Below are 17699 nucleotides of genomic sequence, written 5' to 3' on the forward strand. Positions count from 1 at the left end.
AATTCCTTTTTCTCCTTTTTATCACTACACCTTTCATACTCCCATTCCTAGAATCCCGCCTGACAACCACCATACACATTCATCTTTAAGTACGCCATGAAATATATTTTTATATTTACCGACAGAGCAGTCCATCCGCTCGCCCACCTATACCTTCTTAGTATCCTGTACGCATAGTGTCACTATTCCAACTATCTACCACCTACAAAAGCACTATTAATCTCTACGCGCCCGTAGTCGCATCGATCACGATACGGATCAACGTCTCCCCATCACTGACACACCATGCCACTCAGCGCATAATCACCAAGAACGCATTTCCCCCTACAAACAATAGCAGTGCTGACCCCCGATCGCAGTGATGACCGAGACCCGCGATATTTTCCTTCTGCTTCCTTGGTACTTACCATATTCTACAATATCGCCTTTCTAGGAACGACTACCCAGAACTTATATGCCTTGGTGAAGCACCATACCTGCTCGGCGATCAATAGGTAAGCCCTCATCCTTAACCACATACCACGAAAATTTGACACGCCATTTTCTTCATATCATGAATAATCAATTCTATAGACCTTCTCTCGCGCCAAGCACAAACAAATCCGAGTAAAATAGGGGAAACGTCATCGCCGCCTACCCTACCCATCATGAGTTACCATTCGTCATAACCAGGAAGCCCGTCTACATCACCGTCGACCGTATCCGCAAAGGTTTCTATACATCTGTCTAACCATACCCACCCCCTTATATCATCCACCCTCCCACTACATTGCTAATAAACATCAGACACAGATATCCACCACACCAACGAATTCTAGCAAATCGAATGCGTCTTCCCATGCTTCCCCTGGATGGAATGCTTCTCTTTCTATCGACACGTCAGCAGACAGACCTAAGCAAACAAAGGGGTAATAGGGGGCGGGGTACGGGGTATAAGACTTACGCGGAAGCGGGGGTGGTTGTGTTTTGCCTGGCCGCTGTTCATGGCATGTTTGCGGATGAACTCCTCCTGCTTGAGGATAGACTCCTTGTCGAGCTGGTCGAGCAGCTGTTGGCAGTACCGGATGTCGGTGATGAGGGAGTCGCAGCGGTTCTTCGTGAAGTCCTCGCGCACGACTACGCGTAGCATCTTCAGGTCGTTGGTGTGTGGCGCCATGGTGTACGCGGGTACTACCCAGCCCCGCGCGCGCAGCTTGTGCGCCAGCGCGAACTCGTCGTAGTTGCGCTCCGTCTCTGTGTCTGCGAGTCGGAAGGCTACGAGCGGTAGGCCCTCGCCGGACTTCTTGCTCATGATGACGAATCCGAGAGCTGTGAGAGAGTCGGATAGGTAGTCCGCCGTACGCGTTAGGTTGGACATGATGGCCTTGTAGCCCTTCTTGCCTAGCCGGATTAATTGGTAGTATTGTCCGATTACTTGGGAAGCGCCCTTGGAGAAATTTAGCGTGAAGGATGACTGATCAGCGCCTAGGTAGTTTATGTTGAAGACAAGCTCCTGGGGGAGGTATTTGGCGTCTCGCCATACCACCCAACCGACACCAGGATATACTAGGCCGTACTGTAGATGTTGTTAGCCTAGCACAATAGGGGGCAACATTGTGGCCTATGTCCACCTTTTCCGACTCACCTTGTGTCCGGAGACGTTAATAGACACAACCTTCTCGCATCTGAAGTCCCATTCCAAATCCGGAACGACGAAAGGGGCTACAAAGCCACCACTAGCAGCGTCGACATGGATAGGGATGTCGAGGTCCCTTTCCACTAGCAGATCATTAACACTCTTGACATCCTCGTATTCTCCAGTATAAGTCGTCCCTAATATAACACAGATACCGATTGTGTTCTCATCTACCAGGTCGACGGTCTCCTTAGGATCGATGACAAAGCGCTCGGGGCTACAGTAGACCAGTTTCTCGTCGACTTCGAAGTAACGCGTGGCCTTCTCCCAACATACCTGAACAGCCGATGACATGATGATGTTAGGCTTGTCAGTAGATTTGCCAGCGGCAACGCGCTTGTTCTTCCACCGCTTCTTCATGGCTAGCACAGCCAGCATGATGGCCTCAGAGCTTCCGACACATGAGGTGCCGACAGCACCGCCACCCTCCTCGTGCTCAGTGGGGGCATTGAATAGCCGGCCAATCATAGACACGCATCGGTTCTGGATGTCGGCCGACTGGGGATATTCCTCATAGTCGATGAAGTTCTTAGAGAAGCTCTCAGCCATAAGCTTCTCAGCCTCTTCTTCCTGATCGAAAGGGTTAGTGTCAACTGCGGGTGATTTCCATACGATGTAACGCCACCACGAGACCCCCAATGCCAAGACAAATATTAAGGGGTGTTACGTACCATGTATGTGGTAACAAATGAGGCAAGGCTATAATGAAGAAAATAAGTGGTTAGCTTATCAGCCCACGTTCGCCTCGTTTTCCAGGCGGAGATTCTAGAAGACGGCATCGAAACATCGTCAGGAGACGTTTACGTCATAACTTACTTAAGCATCGGATTACCATCTAGGCTTAGCTCATCCTTGATCATGCGGTAAGCGATTTCCTTGGGCATCTCGCCCTCTGGCATTTCGTGCTTGGGGAGGTCCTCGGCCGCGAACTTCGACCCATAGACGCTAGTCGTGAAGCTGTCTTCGTCGTTACTTAGCTGCAGACTGATTTTCTTGACGACCTCGGGTAAACTGCCTTCCGCCATTTCAGCCGCGTTGGGTACTTTGGCTAGATGCACCATTTTTGCGGGAATATGAGGTTCGATATATAGAGTAATATAGTAGTATATGTCGCACAAAGAGAGAAGACTAGAAGAGACTCGTAACGGAGATGAAAATGTTAGGAAAGGGAGAGGATATTGTATCCTTAAATACCTTCTCGTACCTTCCTAGTAGTAGGCCGGTCTACACATACGAATTGAGTGCGGTAACTCTCCAATTGTACAACCCCACGTTCCAGCGCAGCGTTTCTCACAGGTTACAGGTACTAAATTCTACTTAGTAGGGATGAGACGGGGATGGGATGAAATCCGTTATGCGGGGTAGCTTAGTTGCTGAGGCATCTCATAGCAGGTAGCTGGCGTAGCTGATTTGCCGGAACTGTACTATATACATACCTAGGTAGGTAGGTACGTACGTAATAAAGCTAGTGAATCACTATCCTTGACATGCAGAATCTCCTTAACTGCTCGACCTAGGCCTTCAATTAGCACACCGACATCATACATGCAGGTTAAAGAGGCGTGGCGGTGAATACGACCGACTCAGCAGGCCTCCCATTCTTGCCATTGCCCCCTTTTTCACGGGTATTCGTACTCCTACATGAGAAGTACGTAAGAAGAATTAGGCATGAACAGGCGGAACAAGGGATGATGAATCGTGAGATTTGAAATTGATCACAATTCCGAGCTATCCAGAGAAGCTTCAGTCAGGCTGTGATGTTTTCTCGCATTGGTTTTGACCAGTCGGTTTTTCAATCAGGGGGGGCATCAGAGAACAGAGAACAGGGAACAAGGGACAGGGGATGAGGGGATCTTCGGGTTCCCTTAGCTTAAAAGTTTTAAAACGCGCCCAAATTTCACATTGCCAAGGATTGGGCCTTGGCAAAAAAGCTTGGTAGATATTGGGCAGGTGGCATGTTTAGCTAACAGGGATAAAAGCTAGAGGACCAGCGAATAGGAGAATAGACTGGCTTAGTTTCGTTTTGGCTTTCCCAGTTGCGGATCCAACCGCAGATTCCGTTTTCAAAGGAAAATCCTTAAAGGGCGGCCTCCATTCTGCGATTTCCATGAATTGATCATATACAGCGTACATATGCTGATATGTCGAACACGGCGACGATCTTTTTTTCTCCATTTTTGCCCATCCATCTACCCGTCCTAGTTGGCGTACAAATAGGGGACATCAAGATCTACCTGCGCACAATACTCCTGCAGGTAACTGATTTTAGATCGATAGCGAGTTTTGCATTGACTTACGTCAGTATAAACCCCGTCTTGTAACAAACTCATCAATGTTGTTAGGCTATGATATGGCCCATATGGCGCACTGAAAAGCTTGTAAAAGCTTGAATTGTCGATTGTTACATTAAGCGTCGTCCTACTTCATATTCAGAATACCAGACTTGACAGTCCACGTCATCCCAGATCCTTTGAGATTACCTGCCTGTGGTCGAGTTTGATTTCCCGGATTCGACCTCTTCGACGCATCATCTTACCAAAAACTCTCAATCGGCGTCACCTGGCCGCGCCGGGTTTGATCACCTACATAATCTATTGCCCCGTCTTGAACAGACGGACCCATTGCCGACACTAGCGACACCCGTGTAGCGGTTTGACTTACGGATCATCCGGCTTCTCAATTTGTACACGTGTCTATGCTTGTTCCCCTTAAAATTATCTGAAGCTTTCTATATTTTCATGACTCCTACCTCGGGTGCAATTTTTCTTTGATTACTAAGGTGATAAGTTGAGATTCAAATCTACGACGATGCACCTACCTACAGGTACTATATTCTCTATTTTCGCGCAGGTGCAGTTAACGTTGTTTTAGCATGATGGAGCTAGTAAAAAGGGCCTAGAATGATTACCTTAGAAGGCTAGACGATCCCTAACAGCGCCACACACCTAGTTTAATTAAATGAAATACTTAAGTCTTCAATATCAATTTCTCCCCGTAAAATCTCATCGCAGAATGAGTTAGACATCTACCTAGGCAGCCATTTAAACAACATTGAAGCTAAATACGGAGTTTATCGCCAATGAGGCTTGACATCTGCTTAGGTATTTTGTGCTAGGCTTAAATTGAGTTCAGAAGCTGTTCGAGTTAGAAATCATAGTTAACTTTAGAATTGAGAGTAAGGCGCCATCGACTGGGTATTCTTCAGAGAAAAGGTGATTGCCAAACATATAAATTAACACAGTATATGAACACTACGGCGTACATTCAATATAAATTCCAACCTAGATGTGCAACTCAAGTTCACCCCTTCCTTCGCAATCATCAGATGCTGTGACACCCTGCCCCTTGTGACATCCATGAGAGCATCACCTTAGATAACTATTATTCATCTACTATCCTATCGATACTGGCATAGCTAACTAGTGGATTCTGGTAAGACATACCTTCTACAAACCTCCCACCCTGTCTAGGAGGCATCTTGAGCTATTTTATAGCTACATCCTCTCGTTATTTTCAACCGAAGTATTCCTAAGAGTTACCCACCAGCGAGAAGTAACGCGATGCCGGTATCGGATTTCAACTATAAAAACTTCTTGAGCCTTGATCGGTTCTTCTTTACTTCATCAAGTCGTTCGGCGACGGATAATAATAACAACACTCCTCCGCCTACCGACAGCATGTCGAATGAAAGCAAGAAGAGGAGGCCATCAGAGTCTTCAACCGTTTCAGCATCGTCATCATTCTCACTACCTACAACATCACCAAAGGCTGCCCCGAACCTGCAAAGCGAGAGTGTACAATTGCCACAACAAGATCCTTTCCAATCTGGTAGAAAGGAACATGGCGAGGACGAAAAGATGGCAATAACCCAGATGAAGCAGAACGGTGTCGAAACACTCAACAATATTAGTGGTTCTAACTCCCATATCAATAATGGATCTGCGAAACCTGAAAAGAGGCCTATCACCCGAAATTTAAACAGTGTACCTCCAGAACATCTACTTGAACCGCCACAGCACCAAAAAAGCACCGCATATGAGACCCATAGTGACCCGGCGATCGCCAATTCCCAAAACCAGCACGTAGAGCGGGATCACGCGCCAAGTCAGAAAGCCGTAGCCTGTAAGACGTCAACTGAGTCCTCGGGCCCAGCCAAAGACACGCCCGCAAAGATTCTGTCGCCTCTAGAGAAGCTACAACAGAAGCGACAAGTTCAGACAGAAAAAGCGAATATGCCTCGGTGGAAGATGAAGGCGGCACAAAAGAAGAACAAGAAATCCAAAGACACCGAGAAGGAAGATCCCCCATATCGTCCAATGAATAAATCAGAATATACTCAATTCTGTATCGATCCGCATTCTGCAAGCTTGAGAGGTACAGGGAAGTCGGACGTAAAGGTTCAAGGCAAACTAGTCTCGGGAGACATCAAAAAGAAGCCATCTGGAGCCAAAAACACACAAGCAGACACCGCGCAAAAGAATGAAGCAACTGCCGTGAAATTCAAAGTTGGGAGCGCTGTGCTACCAAAAATGACTGCCCGGATCGAATCACCAATAGCAGACACAGATCACGAAAAGATCGAAGACCCTCAAGAAACCCACTCAGAAGCAGAGAGTGCTGCATCTGTTCCAAGCTCTGCAACACTCCAAGCAGAAGAGCCGACGAACCGAAATGACGATACTCCTAGAAGTCCATGGGATGAGCTCGTGGCGGCGGCCGTGGGAGCGCTTCAAGAGGAGAATGTGACGCTGGCAACAGAAGCTACAATACAAGGAGGTGTGGAAACTGCTCAGCCTAGTACCATGCACCCGACTGAAGATAACTTGTCCCGGGATAATGATGCTCAGACTATGAACCCTGCCGATGTGACACGGCCAAATCTGCCTCGTCAAGACAACATAAGCCCTTTGGACGAATCTACGCTTAGAAATGCAAGAAGTCCAAAGGAGACGAACGAGAGAGTTAATATGAAGCCGATGGTCCCAGACTCTTCCAAGAAGATAGACATAGATTCGAATCCTGAGGATAATAAAAGGGTGCAAAGGGTGGCGCCAGTTACGACAAGAGAGAAGAATGCCAAGAAGAAAGAGAGGAAAAGGAAGGCCGCTGCAGCTGAGTGGGAGAAAAAAGCAAAAACGGAACAAGCTAAACGGGAGTTGAAGGAGAAGAGAAAAATAGAACAACAGGAGGCTGAGCAGAGAAAGATTCAAAAGGCTAGGGAGATTGAAGCGATAAAAGCAAATGTGCCGACGAGAATCCGAAGCGACGGTGGGGGAGGAATCAGAAACCCCCATAGCGAGGAATCCTGTAACAGTGCCCAGAAGCTTTCGGTGGCGCAAAAAACTGATTCCACAGTCGCGACTATTTCGGATCTTATCAAAACCCAGGAGCTCGATCATCATCAGCGAACGGGGCGATGGATCGAGCAAACATCGCAGCACAGCGGGCAGCCTGATCAAGTTCTCCAAGTCGAAGTAAACGAAGATAAGATACCAAGTAAAGAAAACGACCAGAAGACCAAGTTGTGGTACCCTGGAGAGAGCGGTAACGAAAGAGAAGACAAGACAGGTTTCGAGCAGGCTGGGTCCCTATCAGAACATTACACCAGTCTTTTCTCCAACGCACCGGCTCTGCCGTTCAGGTATCCGACCCGGCGCCTGCAGCTTGTAAAAGGCAACCCCCGAAACCCTGACCTGATCTTAAGGGCTGGTCAACAAATGGACGCTGTATACGGTCGCATAGAGTCGCGGAAGAAGGACCCACAGGCAGATAAAATGGCTGGAAAACCCCCCAAATCCGAAAGCAACATAAATGACACAAGTGATTCAGCTCTGGAATATGAATTTTCTGTATCGAGTTCTGGAGCGTCATCCTTTCTTTCTGATGCCCCGGCAGCGCACGAGACCCTTCCCGATAGCAAGGTCAACGAAGAATCGTTACCGACCGGGCGTCAGGTACTTGTACAGAAGTCTCGATGTTATTCAACACCCACACCCCCTGTAGATGTTTCTCGGCCAGAATCGGAACCATAGAATGGTAGAAATGAACCGATGTCTGAACCAAGACTCGAGCCTCAGCTCCAAGTTCATTCACATACATGTTCTCCGACTAAATCACTGTCACCCTTGCTTGAAGACCCTTCCGAATTGCCAATTGTACGACTACCACCGCAGAAAAAGAAGCCACTAGCTGATAAAAAGGCATCGACTGATGGAAAGCCACGGGCTGCTGAAAAGCCACTCACATCCTCAGTACAGGGGGCTCAGTCGCCACGTCTGAACAAGCCTAAGGCCCGTCGTGAGAATACACCCAAGTCTCAATCATATACTAAAACGCCTACTTCACAGGAGGGTAAAAAGAAAACAAATCGAGCGGCCAAATCTCAACCTCACGCCTCTCGAACGGAACGTCTACAATCTGGAAATTGGAGAGAACCTATTCAAAATATGGGTAATCGTACGCGAAACGATTTAAACTCGGCGAGTCAGACCGTCCAGCAGAAAGAAGCAGAGAAGCCTGAGGAATTAGGCCAAAAAGGTGATGCTGATCGGCAACAAAGCGATGACATCCAAGAGAATACTGACCAAAGGCCTCATGGTTGCGAAGCATGTAACGCTCAAGAAAGCAAGATGACAGAGAGTCAAAAGGAAGAGGATCCTATATTTTTCTCGTTCAATGTAAAAATGGCATATAACGTACGAGGAAAAGAGACAGAAGAAATGGAGTTCCATGCGACCCTCACGCCAAAAGCAAATGGTACTATTGGGTGTCAGCTTGAACCTTCCGTTGCTCTATCAAAATGGATGCAAGGGCTGATGGCAAAAGTGGCTACTGAATCAATTATTGATTCTTAGAACATTGGATAGACAAGAGCGTAATAAAGAGTTGTATTTAATATTCTGTTTATTCCTTTGGGTATTACGCGATTCGATAATGGCGAATTTATCTTTTCCGAAAATATTTAGGTACGAATTTGAAGTCAAAAAGAAAATAGGACAGCAGGGAGGGGAAGGGAAAAAGGGGCTTGAAGTTACTGACTTACATAAGCTAGGTGGGGTACCTAGTATTCTGGTTAATCCTCGGCTAGATATGGGCGCGTCGAGATGTTTGATAACGATAAAGAAGGGACTGCATCATGTTGGTGGGGATAATTAATATGGAGATTGGAATGAATGGAGTTAGCTGGAATCCATAATAATATGTACGTGTATTATTATTGCACATAGTTGGTAGGTACCTAGATACGTATTGGACATGCCACATACCACATGCATCATCCATTCTTCTTGCATAAATCATAACCATAATATTATATCGTCACTCCATTTTACTTTTTGAACGTATCATCAGTCTTACTTTGAAATTCCTACCTTACCTGTTTTTATCTGCTCACACACTCTTCTCGCTCAAACCCAATGTGCTAAACTTCTATGGCCCAACGTGTCTTGTTCTAACTTGCAAAGCGAAAGAGGGAACCTGTGATAGAAGAAGGGAGAGGGATAGGCGCCTTGAAAGAGAGATCATGATTCCTAGGAAGACAACAATATGGATTCCCCCGAGTCAAATGCGTCCCTGGAACGATCGACCTCACAACTCTCTACAACCTCAAATTCCGCTAGGATCTCTCGGAACCACTCGACGCGCGCGAAATCTAAGCCTAGGAAACTGATCTCACAGCCTTCAAGTTCGGCTTCGTCTGTCGCCGCTTCGGACAAGTCCCTCACTTCATTCCCTTCCTTCTCTCCTCAGTCTCCGCGCCACGAACACTCCTTCGCTACTCCCGAGTCCAACCATGCTTCAATGCATAACATCGAGAGCAAGATATCCGAGACTCCCATCAAGACTTCGATTGTCGACACTTTAATCTCATCCGAGACCCATAAGACGGCGCGCAATGCGCTATTTGACGACACCCCTTTAACGACACAGAAGATACCGGGTGCTCTTCACCACGCCAACGACGAACATATCGAACGTTTAATTGCGAAGCATGGTGCCGTTCACCTTGTGCGCCAAGTCGCAGAGGACCTAGCCCACCGCGACCTCCAGATCGCTAAAATACGAAGAAGAGCAGACGAGAGGGAAAGAGCGCTGAGAAAGATCATACTAGGCTGTGGATTATCAAATTTGGATCTCGAAACTAAGTTGCGATCGGTCGAAGCGGAGCTCCAGGCGCAGGACAAGTCAAAATGCCCATCTACTGGAGACGTTTCCGGTATGATGAGTGACGCGATACAAGATTCGCTATCGTACAATGTGTTGGGTCTGAATGACGTAAATGATGCCACACTTAGAGCGAGTAGTTTGTCCGTCCCAAGAGACAATGCTACAAGTAAAGGCACCATGAAGGCTTGGAAAGAATATCTCTGGGGTGGAACGAGCAGAAAGCCGAGCAGAGCAGGCAGCATTAACGAGGAAATCGGAAAGACCGTCATTCACGCACCTACGCCCGTGGATCGCCGACCTCCTATACAGGAGGATTTGTTCGTGCCGCTCAACGTGGATTCAGCTCGAAGTTCTAGTCGCGCTTCGAGTATTTATTCTGAGAACACAACGAGGAAACCTTCAGCTTCATTTGCAAGTATGGCCTTGCAACTAGTCGCTGGGAAGGGGACTTCAGTTCGCGATTCGGATTCTACAAGGGGACGGTCAGATTCAGCGGGCCAGGGTGGTTCTGTGAGGTCATCATCGAATGCTAGCGCCAAGACGGGTGCCTCGAACCGCGGAGTGTCCACGCAAGGAGGGCCTAAATCGCTCATGTCAATGCGGCGTAGTACTCCTAAACCTCCGAGTATACAATATTCTCAGCCACGTGAGAGATGGAATAGTGTAGGCGCTAATCCCGAGAATTCGTCAGCGACGAGATCGGATAACTTTGGCCCTGTAGAAATGGATACAATATTTTCTCCCGAAGGCCAGCCGCCGGCTTTGTCGCAACTATACAATAATTACAACAATAGCGAACATTTGATCGATCGCTTCGGCTTCATTTACGACCAGCGTCGAAAGAAGAGGCAGCGTGAAGCAGCTCAGGTCGCTCTTCAAATGAAGAAAGGGCACGAAATGCTTTCTGGTGGACGATCTGGCATCTCTCCCAATTTATTAGAGGAAGAGCCAGGGTCTAATGGTGATGCCGGGAACGATGATCGTCCAGAGAGCCCGACATCGATCGAAGGCCCGATTGAACAAGGTAAAGCGAAGAGATGGCAGGACTATCTTAAGATTGCAACTTTCCCGACAGAGCTTCTGTCACATACTCCCTCAATAATGGCTTCGAATATAGAAGTACTCGAAGGGACGGAGCATCCCAGGTCTCCAAGCATGATAAATTCAGACGAGCGTGGCTTTGTTCCATCCGCGAGTACCACCATTTCGGCTTTAGGTAGAGAGACAAGCCCGCAGCCGGAAGGAGAGTCTGCTATTGCTACGTTGGTGCACGAGGATGTCGAGGCAGTGAAGCTTTTATTGAAACAATTGAACGATGTTCATGATAATCTACAGAGAGAAAGATCCGTCCGCTGGAACGAGTTTTTACGAAAAGTGCGTGCCGAGCGTCGACGCGAGGGTGAGGCTGCGGCAGCTAACGCGGCAGCTGCAGCCGAAGCTCGATTCCAAACTGCGCCCGTTATGATCCCGGAGGCCAAACTTACCGACGGTGAGACCATCGGTATTGCGGATCTCGGAGTGAAGGGTAAAGTTGGACGCGCGAAATGGAACGAATTCAGAAACCTGGTGCTTGGCGGTATTCCTGTGGCGAATCGTCCAAAGATCTGGGCAGAATGCTCTGGTGCTCTTTCTAAGCGAACTCCGGGCTACTACCACGATCTTGCTACTCGATCTAGCGAGACCGACGACGCTGTTGTGATCTCTCAGATTGAAATGGATATTAACCGTACGTTAACCGACAACATATTCTTCCGCAAAGGCCCTGGAGTTGAGAAGTTACACGAAGTGCTCCGGGCGTATGCTAGACATAATCCCGAAGTTGGATACTGCCAAGGAATGAATCTGATAGCTGCAAATTTGCTGCTTATCATGCCGTCTGCCGAAGATGTCTTCTGGGTTTTCGTCTCGTTCATCGAACGTATCCTACCGCAAGGATACTACGACCACAGCTTAATGGCATCCCGCGCCGACCAACAAGTCCTACGCCAATACGTCGCCCAGGTCCTCCCGAAGCTATCGCAGCATCTCGACGTGCTGAGTATCGAGCTCGAAGCCTTGACCTTCCAATGGTTCCTCAGCGTGTTCACCGACTGCCTCTCAGCTGAGGCCCTGTTCCGCGTCTGGGACGTGGTTCTCTGCATCAACGACGGAAGCACGTTCCTATTCCAAGTCGCGCTCGCACTCCTCAAACTCAACGAGAGACAGCTCCTCCAATGCGAAACCCCAGCTTCAGTGTACACATACATCAACCATCAGATGACCAACCACGCCATTAGCATCGATGGCCTAATCCAAGCGTCCGAGGGGCTCAGGAGAGTCGTCCGCAGAGAAGAAGTCGAGGATAGACGCGCTAAGGCGATCGAGGCTGATAAGCAGATGATGAAGGAACGCGAGGAACGTAGCGCCGCTTGGCGCGCACAGAAGGGTCTTTCGGCGCCGGCCCTTGTTACCGAGGAGAGCGTGTCAGCGCTGCCGAGCCCGGCGCCTCGTCCGAGAGAGGATAGCGAGAGTAGCAGTATCGTCGCACTGAGCGTCTTAGACGACGACGACGACGTCGGTGCGAGGGGAAGCGTAAGCGCGTCGACGCCATTGCCGACGGAGGAAGAGGCTTCGTTTGGACTGGGATGAGCGGTTGTTGATATAAGAGTAGGAGAAGGAAGGAGTAGAAATATAAAAACAGAGCAAAGAGGAGTAAAATCAAGGAAAGTGGGATAAGGGGGAATTATACCCTCGGAGTTGGAATTGAAAGAATATACCTTGTCTTAGCAGCGCGGAGTATCGATCGATCGACCGAATCTTACACATAGAGGAGCGTCTTCTTGTGTTGTTGATTTATAATACGTACTTCCTGGTATGTGTGCGCGCTTGTGGTGGTTGGTTTGCTTGCTTGATTTTTTTTTTTTGGACCGTGGTCTTTTTTTGTGTGCGTTTTCTTTTTTGTCTTAGATGAAGAGATTGGACCTGCATCTGCGTGCATGCCATGATACCCCCTCCTTGCACTTTTTTATTTAAAAAACTTGAGTTATATTGAATACCTGCCTATTCGGTAGGTATTGTTGGTCGAGAAGGATGGGATGGACAAGATGGGTGAGAAGGGATGGGTGGGTGGTGGTTTGGGATAGAAGCTGAAATAAAGGAGAGAGTAGAAGAGATGAGATAAGAGAAGGAATTGCAAAGGTCTCCTGATATACAATGTCTGCGCGTTTACAGAGACTTGCATAGTACCTGTGTATGTCTACCATAGCACAAGGACAAGGTGGTGCGGTGCTAGGGCACACGAGATACCGGCATCTGGATAATCTGGATTGTGTGCTGCTTCTGCGGCCACTAGACAAGATCTGGTTGATCGAAAAGGGGGACAGACCGACGTAGTACACTTGAGCTGTTACGAGGTCGAAATATAAAAATAAAAAATTAGATACCTACGTCATTGCTATGTATTTTCCAAATATGTGTGAATGTGTAAAAGTGTTTGTGGGATGGTATGCTCGTATTTCATATGTACAGCTTTCTACTAGTACATACGGCATGCGCCTAACATTAAGGAGGTAAGTTACCTAAGCATCCAAATCTGCCACACAATTATGTAGGTCCATATAGAGAATACTTCTTATTAATCAAATCCAATGCTTCGCGATAGGATTGAGCATGATAGCGAAACGGGAAAAATAATTACTAGGAAGACAAAACGTCAAAAATAAACTCCGAATCGGGGAATCGAACCCCGGGCTTGACGGTTCTTCAGATCTTTCAATCTTGAGAGCGTCAAATGTTAGCCACTACACCAATTCGGACACTGCGGACCTTGTAGGCCGCTTCGATAACAAAAATTCGGTTAGTTAACACTATTTGCTAAAGTGCTAAAGATACAGAGTTGGCCAATCAGAGACCAGCTGTATAGTACACTGCATCGAATAGTGGGACTAGCCTGTATGATGGAACTGTAGCTTGGCTGTCATGACGTTCTTGCCCTACCCGATAATAACCATCAAGAGCAATTGCGAGATTGATTCTAACAAGATTCACTCGGTCCTATATCCCACGAGAAACACGGATTAATTAAAAATCACGTTGTAAAGCTCATTCGCAATATTCCAAAGTCGGATGCAGAGTTAGAATGCAACTCGGTCTCTTAGTAAGATTTTGTTTTGTTTTTACATCCGTAACCTCGGAAGGGCTATGCTCCGCAAAGTATCGAGCTGCGTTCATACACCACCTAGGTATCTACACGTCAAGAATTTCGCGGCCCCTTCCCACTTCGTCCCCATCCCGTAATGCCTACCTAGGTAGACCCATCCGGGTCCACCGATCGGAACCTCAACTGTGAACTAGACTGATTTCCTATCCTGTCCCCTATTGGTAGTGGGTATAGATCTGCAGCGACCTCTGAAGTCGTACAACGTAACAACACCCGTCTCCTATTATTCTGAAATTTCATAATTTTTTATACACGAGCCGTTCCACCTTAGACTCGAACGTGAACCGCAAGTGTAAACCCCTTCATGCATTAGTTGACTTCCCCAAACTCGTGGATGTATCTCAAAAAGTAGTCGAGAGCGTCGGATGGGATCATCCGTCTAGTATGAGATTCGTTCTGTCGCAGGATAATTCCACCAACTCCTCGGCTAGGTTCATGCCATTACCATAGTTTTCCCTCAAGTGTTGCCCGCAAACATCCCCAGACGGCTAGCATTACCGCGCAAATACCTTTACAACCCCGTCCCCTCCACCGCTGACAACCCATCGGCCGTCTTGGCTCCAGACAACAGAGCACACGCCCTCCCCTCTCATGATACGATGGCTAGTGATCTCTTGGGTGCAGGTTCGCTTTTCTAAAGACCAGAATCGAAGGCTTGCGTCATGACCGGCAGACACGAGCTCACGGCTGTCAGGACTAAGGGAAAGGGACGATATCGATGCAGGATGCGCGAGCATGTTGTATGTACATTGGCCTTGAATAAGTTAGACACATGTATTCCGAGGTTATACCAGTTGGGGACACTTACCGCTATTAGCATCAAAGAACCTTATGAAGCGGTCTTCGTGCCCAGATATAATAACACCTTCGATCCCACTGCTAGCCGTACCACTACCACCTGTAGGCCCACTCGCATCATCATCACCTAAACCGGGTCCGGAACTCTGGTCGAGGCCCGCTGTGGTTGCAACGACAGAGTTGACGCTTGTGCCAATCGTATTGTCATAAGTCTCGAGACTAGCCATAGAACCGATCTCCTCGCCTGTTCTTGTATCGAATACTACGATATTAGCATCCGAATAGCTAACAACGAAGGTTTCTCCGCTGACTGATAGTGGCGTAATACACGTCGGTGAGGCTTGTGACCCATTAGATCGGCGGATGTCGTGCACCAATGTGTAATGGAATGGCGAATTCGAGGCCATGTTAGGCTGAGGTGAACTTGGAAACTGCGATCCGGAACTCATGGAGTTGCCTCTAACTCTTCCACTTCCCGTACCACGGCGAGGTGGAGCCGGCTGCGGCGATGTCAACTGTGGCGGCGCACTAACGGCCCAAATTTTGACAGCACCATCGGCAGCTCCAGAAACGACAAGAATGCGATCCGGTGTACCATACGGATTAGTTTGGCCGAAAACGGAGCCGAGAGTCGCAGGTAGCACACAAATGGCCCAGACGGCATCACTATGACCGTCGAGAGTAGCTTTGGGATCTACTCTGCCGCGCTCCCATACCCGAATAGTCGCATCCTGGCCGCCTGAAAAGATCCAGCCATCCCCCTGAGCACGGCCCCCAGTAGAGAAATTGGGGGACGGAGACCACGACGTTAGCGATAAAACGGCACCCGTATGTCCACGGTGGGTAAAATCAGCAGGTACGTCGAGATCGGAGGATATGTTCCCGAGATGACCGGGCGTCTCGCGCGGGATGTGGAAACGCTTGATTAAGCCGTCGTCACCAGCCGTGCAGATCTCTGGCTCGCCTGGGCTCCCGCCACCTGAGAATATCACGGCGCGAACCGCGTTGAGATGCCCACGTAGCCCATATCGGAGTTTGAAACTACCACTCTCCGTTTTCTGTGACACGCCGTTGAGCGAAAGTTCTTGGTCTGCGCTCTTCCTACGAGACATAGAAGTCTTTCGTCTATGGGAAGCAGGACCACGGTTAGGAGACTTGGGGAGATTTTCGGCGTTAGGGAAAGCGTCAGTATCTGGGCGATGTGTAAGAGGCTGCAGTTGCTGCGTAGATGCTGGATCAGAGAAATTGCCTTCGCCGAAGTCCCAAGCGTCATTATCGGTTGATCCTCGCTTCTCTAACGGAGCTTCACTAAATTCAGAGCGCACAGACTCGTTCGAGTGGTTAGGCCTTGCATTCGTATCTTCCTGGATACGAGCCGCAGGTGGTCCAGAGACGGACCACTCGCCGGGGTGCGGGTACATTGGAGCAGGACCTTCTCCGGATCGGACCATAGGTGCCGATTGCAAGTCGGCATTCTTTGGGGGTAAGCTGACGTTATGACCTTGCTGCATCGCCGGCACATGGTGGTTGTTAGCATTGCCTGTACCTGGACGCGCGCCCTGGTCCTTAACATGATTCTGGTTAAGCCTCAATGCCTGGAAGGCCGCATCAAGAGGTTGTTGATTCATAGGAAGCCCGAAGTCTCCCTCTTCCATTAGTGGCAAAGGCGGAGATTCTCGAGGAGGCATAGGGTTAGCGGGAGTGATCATTAGATAAGTAAACTCAGATTGGCACTGATCCAGGAAGACCCTAAGATTCTCGCGCTCGTCGTCTTCCTGCACACGTTCGCCTACAAGACCTTCTAGGCCTGGCACGGGTTCTTTCGGTTTCTCGCTAGACGCTATAAACGAAGTTAGTGTTTCAAGCCCGCACATATTCCTGCATAGGTATCCCAGCTCTGTACATACGCTTCAACTTCTCCTGTATCAAAGAAGCCCTATCGATCTTCTGAGGCTGCTTCACAGAATGATCCGCGACAGAAGACGAGGCAGCAATCTTCAACTGGGCGGCCTGGTCTTTCACTTTCTTCTCCAGAATGGTAACATATCTCTTAAGTGCCTTCTGTGTAGCATCTGCTCTTCGGGCGGAACCCTCGAGGGCGGCTATTCTTCCCTTCATTTCCTGACGCTCGATTTCCCAAGCATTTCTGTCTCGTTCATGACGATGCCACTCGGTTTGAAGGAAGCGCATAACGCCTGTTGAACACGTGCAGATTAGCTAAGAGGGGTCTAGGAAACACGGTGTAGGCATTTCTCCATGATAAGATCGTACCTTGTAACGTATACTCGGTGGCATGTGGTTGATTTGAGTGGTTCCCGGATGCCCCTCCGGACATTTCCTGACCGCCGGCGCCCGGAATACCAGATCCATTCCCACCGGGTCCCATGGCGGAGACCTGTGGCCAGCTCATGAGGTAGTTAATATCTGGCACGCCAAATTGACGGTATTTCAGCCCTCACTGCCGTCTTCACCGTTTAAGCTGAGGTTGGCTTTTCGACATGCGCATTTGCGTTGTAAGTACTGACGGGAGATACGATGTTGTATCCGGGATAAGGAGATGCGAAATGGCGGGAAATCAATTAGCCCGACGTTTCGAGAGTGGGACACGAAGGATCGAAAGGCGTAACAGAAATATCTTCTGTTTTTGAAATGAAATGATTGATTCGTCGCGATAAGTGAAGTACGTAAGGAGCTTCGTTCGTGGATAATCAGAAGAAAAAATAGTGATTAAATAGGGCGAATAATGAGCGAAGAGAATCAAGATGGTTCAAAGAATTACTTGACTGGAAAACAAAATGCGACGCAGTACAAATATCTTAAATTGGCTAGCGACCCAATTTCGTTTAGTTTGTCGTGAACGCG

At 48.4% G+C, this 17699-nt stretch overlaps 5 protein-coding genes and 1 non-coding gene across 6 annotated transcripts; 3 read left to right on the forward strand and 3 right to left on the reverse strand.

The window, feature by feature from the left end:
- Positions 1 to 731: 731 nt before the first annotated feature.
- On the reverse strand, positions 732 to 2874 carry GGS22DRAFT_47550 (glutamate decarboxylase). The gene is made up of 5 exons (XM_047967173.1): positions 2492 to 2874; positions 2347 to 2374; positions 1625 to 2245; positions 944 to 1555; positions 732 to 868 (listed from the first exon to the last, which is right to left on the reverse strand). The coding sequence occupies exons 1-5, from the start codon at positions 2734 to 2736 to the stop codon at positions 815 to 817; spliced, it is 1560 nt and encodes a 519-aa protein (XP_047816493.1). The 5' UTR covers positions 2737 to 2874; the 3' UTR covers positions 732 to 814.
- A 2399-nt stretch (positions 2875 to 5273) lies between these two features.
- GGS22DRAFT_47584 (uncharacterized protein) lies at positions 5274 to 7953 on the forward strand. The gene has a single exon (XM_047967175.1). The coding sequence runs from the start codon at positions 5353 to 5355 to the stop codon at positions 7705 to 7707; it is 2355 nt and encodes a 784-aa protein (XP_047816494.1). The 5' UTR covers positions 5274 to 5352; the 3' UTR covers positions 7708 to 7953.
- Positions 7587 to 8636, forward strand: GGS22DRAFT_47581 (uncharacterized protein). The gene has a single exon (XM_047967174.1). It carries the CDS (start codon positions 7726 to 7728, stop codon positions 8527 to 8529), a length of 804 nt encoding a protein of 267 aa, XP_047816495.1. The 5' UTR covers positions 7587 to 7725; the 3' UTR covers positions 8530 to 8636.
- Positions 8637 to 8983: 347 nt separating this feature from the next.
- GGS22DRAFT_170019 (TBC-domain-containing protein) lies at positions 8984 to 13208 on the forward strand. The gene has a single exon (XM_047962406.1). The coding sequence runs from the start codon at positions 9221 to 9223 to the stop codon at positions 12467 to 12469; it is 3249 nt and encodes a 1082-aa protein (XP_047816496.1). The 5' UTR covers positions 8984 to 9220; the 3' UTR covers positions 12470 to 13208.
- A 335-nt stretch (positions 13209 to 13543) lies between these two features.
- GGS22DRAFT_t108 lies at positions 13544 to 13635 on the reverse strand. Its single transcript has one exon. It is a non-coding gene; the product is annotated as a tRNA-Glu (tRNA).
- A 715-nt stretch (positions 13636 to 14350) lies between these two features.
- GGS22DRAFT_47599 (WD40 repeat-like protein) lies at positions 14351 to 17425 on the reverse strand. The gene is made up of 4 exons (XM_047967176.1): positions 17109 to 17425; positions 16745 to 17032; positions 14848 to 16677; positions 14351 to 14793 (listed from the first exon to the last, which is right to left on the reverse strand). The coding sequence occupies exons 1-4, from the start codon at positions 17245 to 17247 to the stop codon at positions 14534 to 14536; spliced, it is 2517 nt and encodes an 838-aa protein (XP_047816497.1). The 5' UTR covers positions 17248 to 17425; the 3' UTR covers positions 14351 to 14533.
- Positions 17426 to 17699: the final 274 nt, after the last annotated feature.

The sequence above is a fragment of the Annulohypoxylon maeteangense genome (assembly GCF_022496945.1).
Source record: "Annulohypoxylon maeteangense strain CBS 123835 unplaced genomic scaffold GGS22scaffold_15, whole genome shotgun sequence".
In the NCBI taxonomy this organism is placed as follows: domain Eukaryota; kingdom Fungi; phylum Ascomycota; class Sordariomycetes; order Xylariales; family Hypoxylaceae; genus Annulohypoxylon; species Annulohypoxylon maeteangense.

What these genes read in the sequence shown, in the direction of transcription:
- GGS22DRAFT_47584 (XM_047967175.1), top strand. Translation starts at nt 5,353, where the DNA reads ATGTCGAATGAAAGCAAGAAGAGGAGGCCATCAGAGTCTTCAACCGTT.
- GGS22DRAFT_47581 (XM_047967174.1), top strand. Translation starts at nt 7,726, where the DNA reads ATGTCTGAACCAAGACTCGAGCCTCAGCTCCAAGTTCATTCACATACA.
- GGS22DRAFT_47599 (XM_047967176.1), bottom strand. Translation starts at nt 17,247, where the DNA reads ATGAGCTGGCCACAGGTCTCCGCCATGGGACCCGGTGGGAATGGATCT. An exon ending in CACCGAGTATACGTTACAAG is followed by an intron (nt 17,033 to 17,108) that starts GTACGATCTTAT and finishes CGTGTTCAACAG; the next exon opens with GCGTTATGCGCTTCCTTCAA. An exon ending in GTTCTTTGATGCTAATAGCG is followed by an intron (nt 14,794 to 14,847) that starts GTAAGTGTCCCC and finishes AACTTATTCAAG; the next exon opens with GCCAATGTACATACAACATG.
- GGS22DRAFT_170019 (XM_047962406.1), top strand. Translation starts at nt 9,221, where the DNA reads ATGGATTCCCCCGAGTCAAATGCGTCCCTGGAACGATCGACCTCACAA.
- GGS22DRAFT_47550 (XM_047967173.1), bottom strand. Translation starts at nt 2,736, where the DNA reads ATGGTGCATCTAGCCAAAGTACCCAACGCGGCTGAAATGGCGGAAGGC. An exon ending in GATGGTAATCCGATGCTTAA is followed by an intron (nt 2,375 to 2,491) that starts GTAAGTTATGAC and finishes TCTTCATTATAG; the next exon opens with CCTTGCCTCATTTGTTACCA. An exon ending in ACAACCACCCCCGCTTCCGC is followed by an intron (nt 869 to 943) that starts GTAAGTCTTATA and finishes ACGTGTCGATAG; the next exon opens with AAAGAGAAGCATTCCATCCA.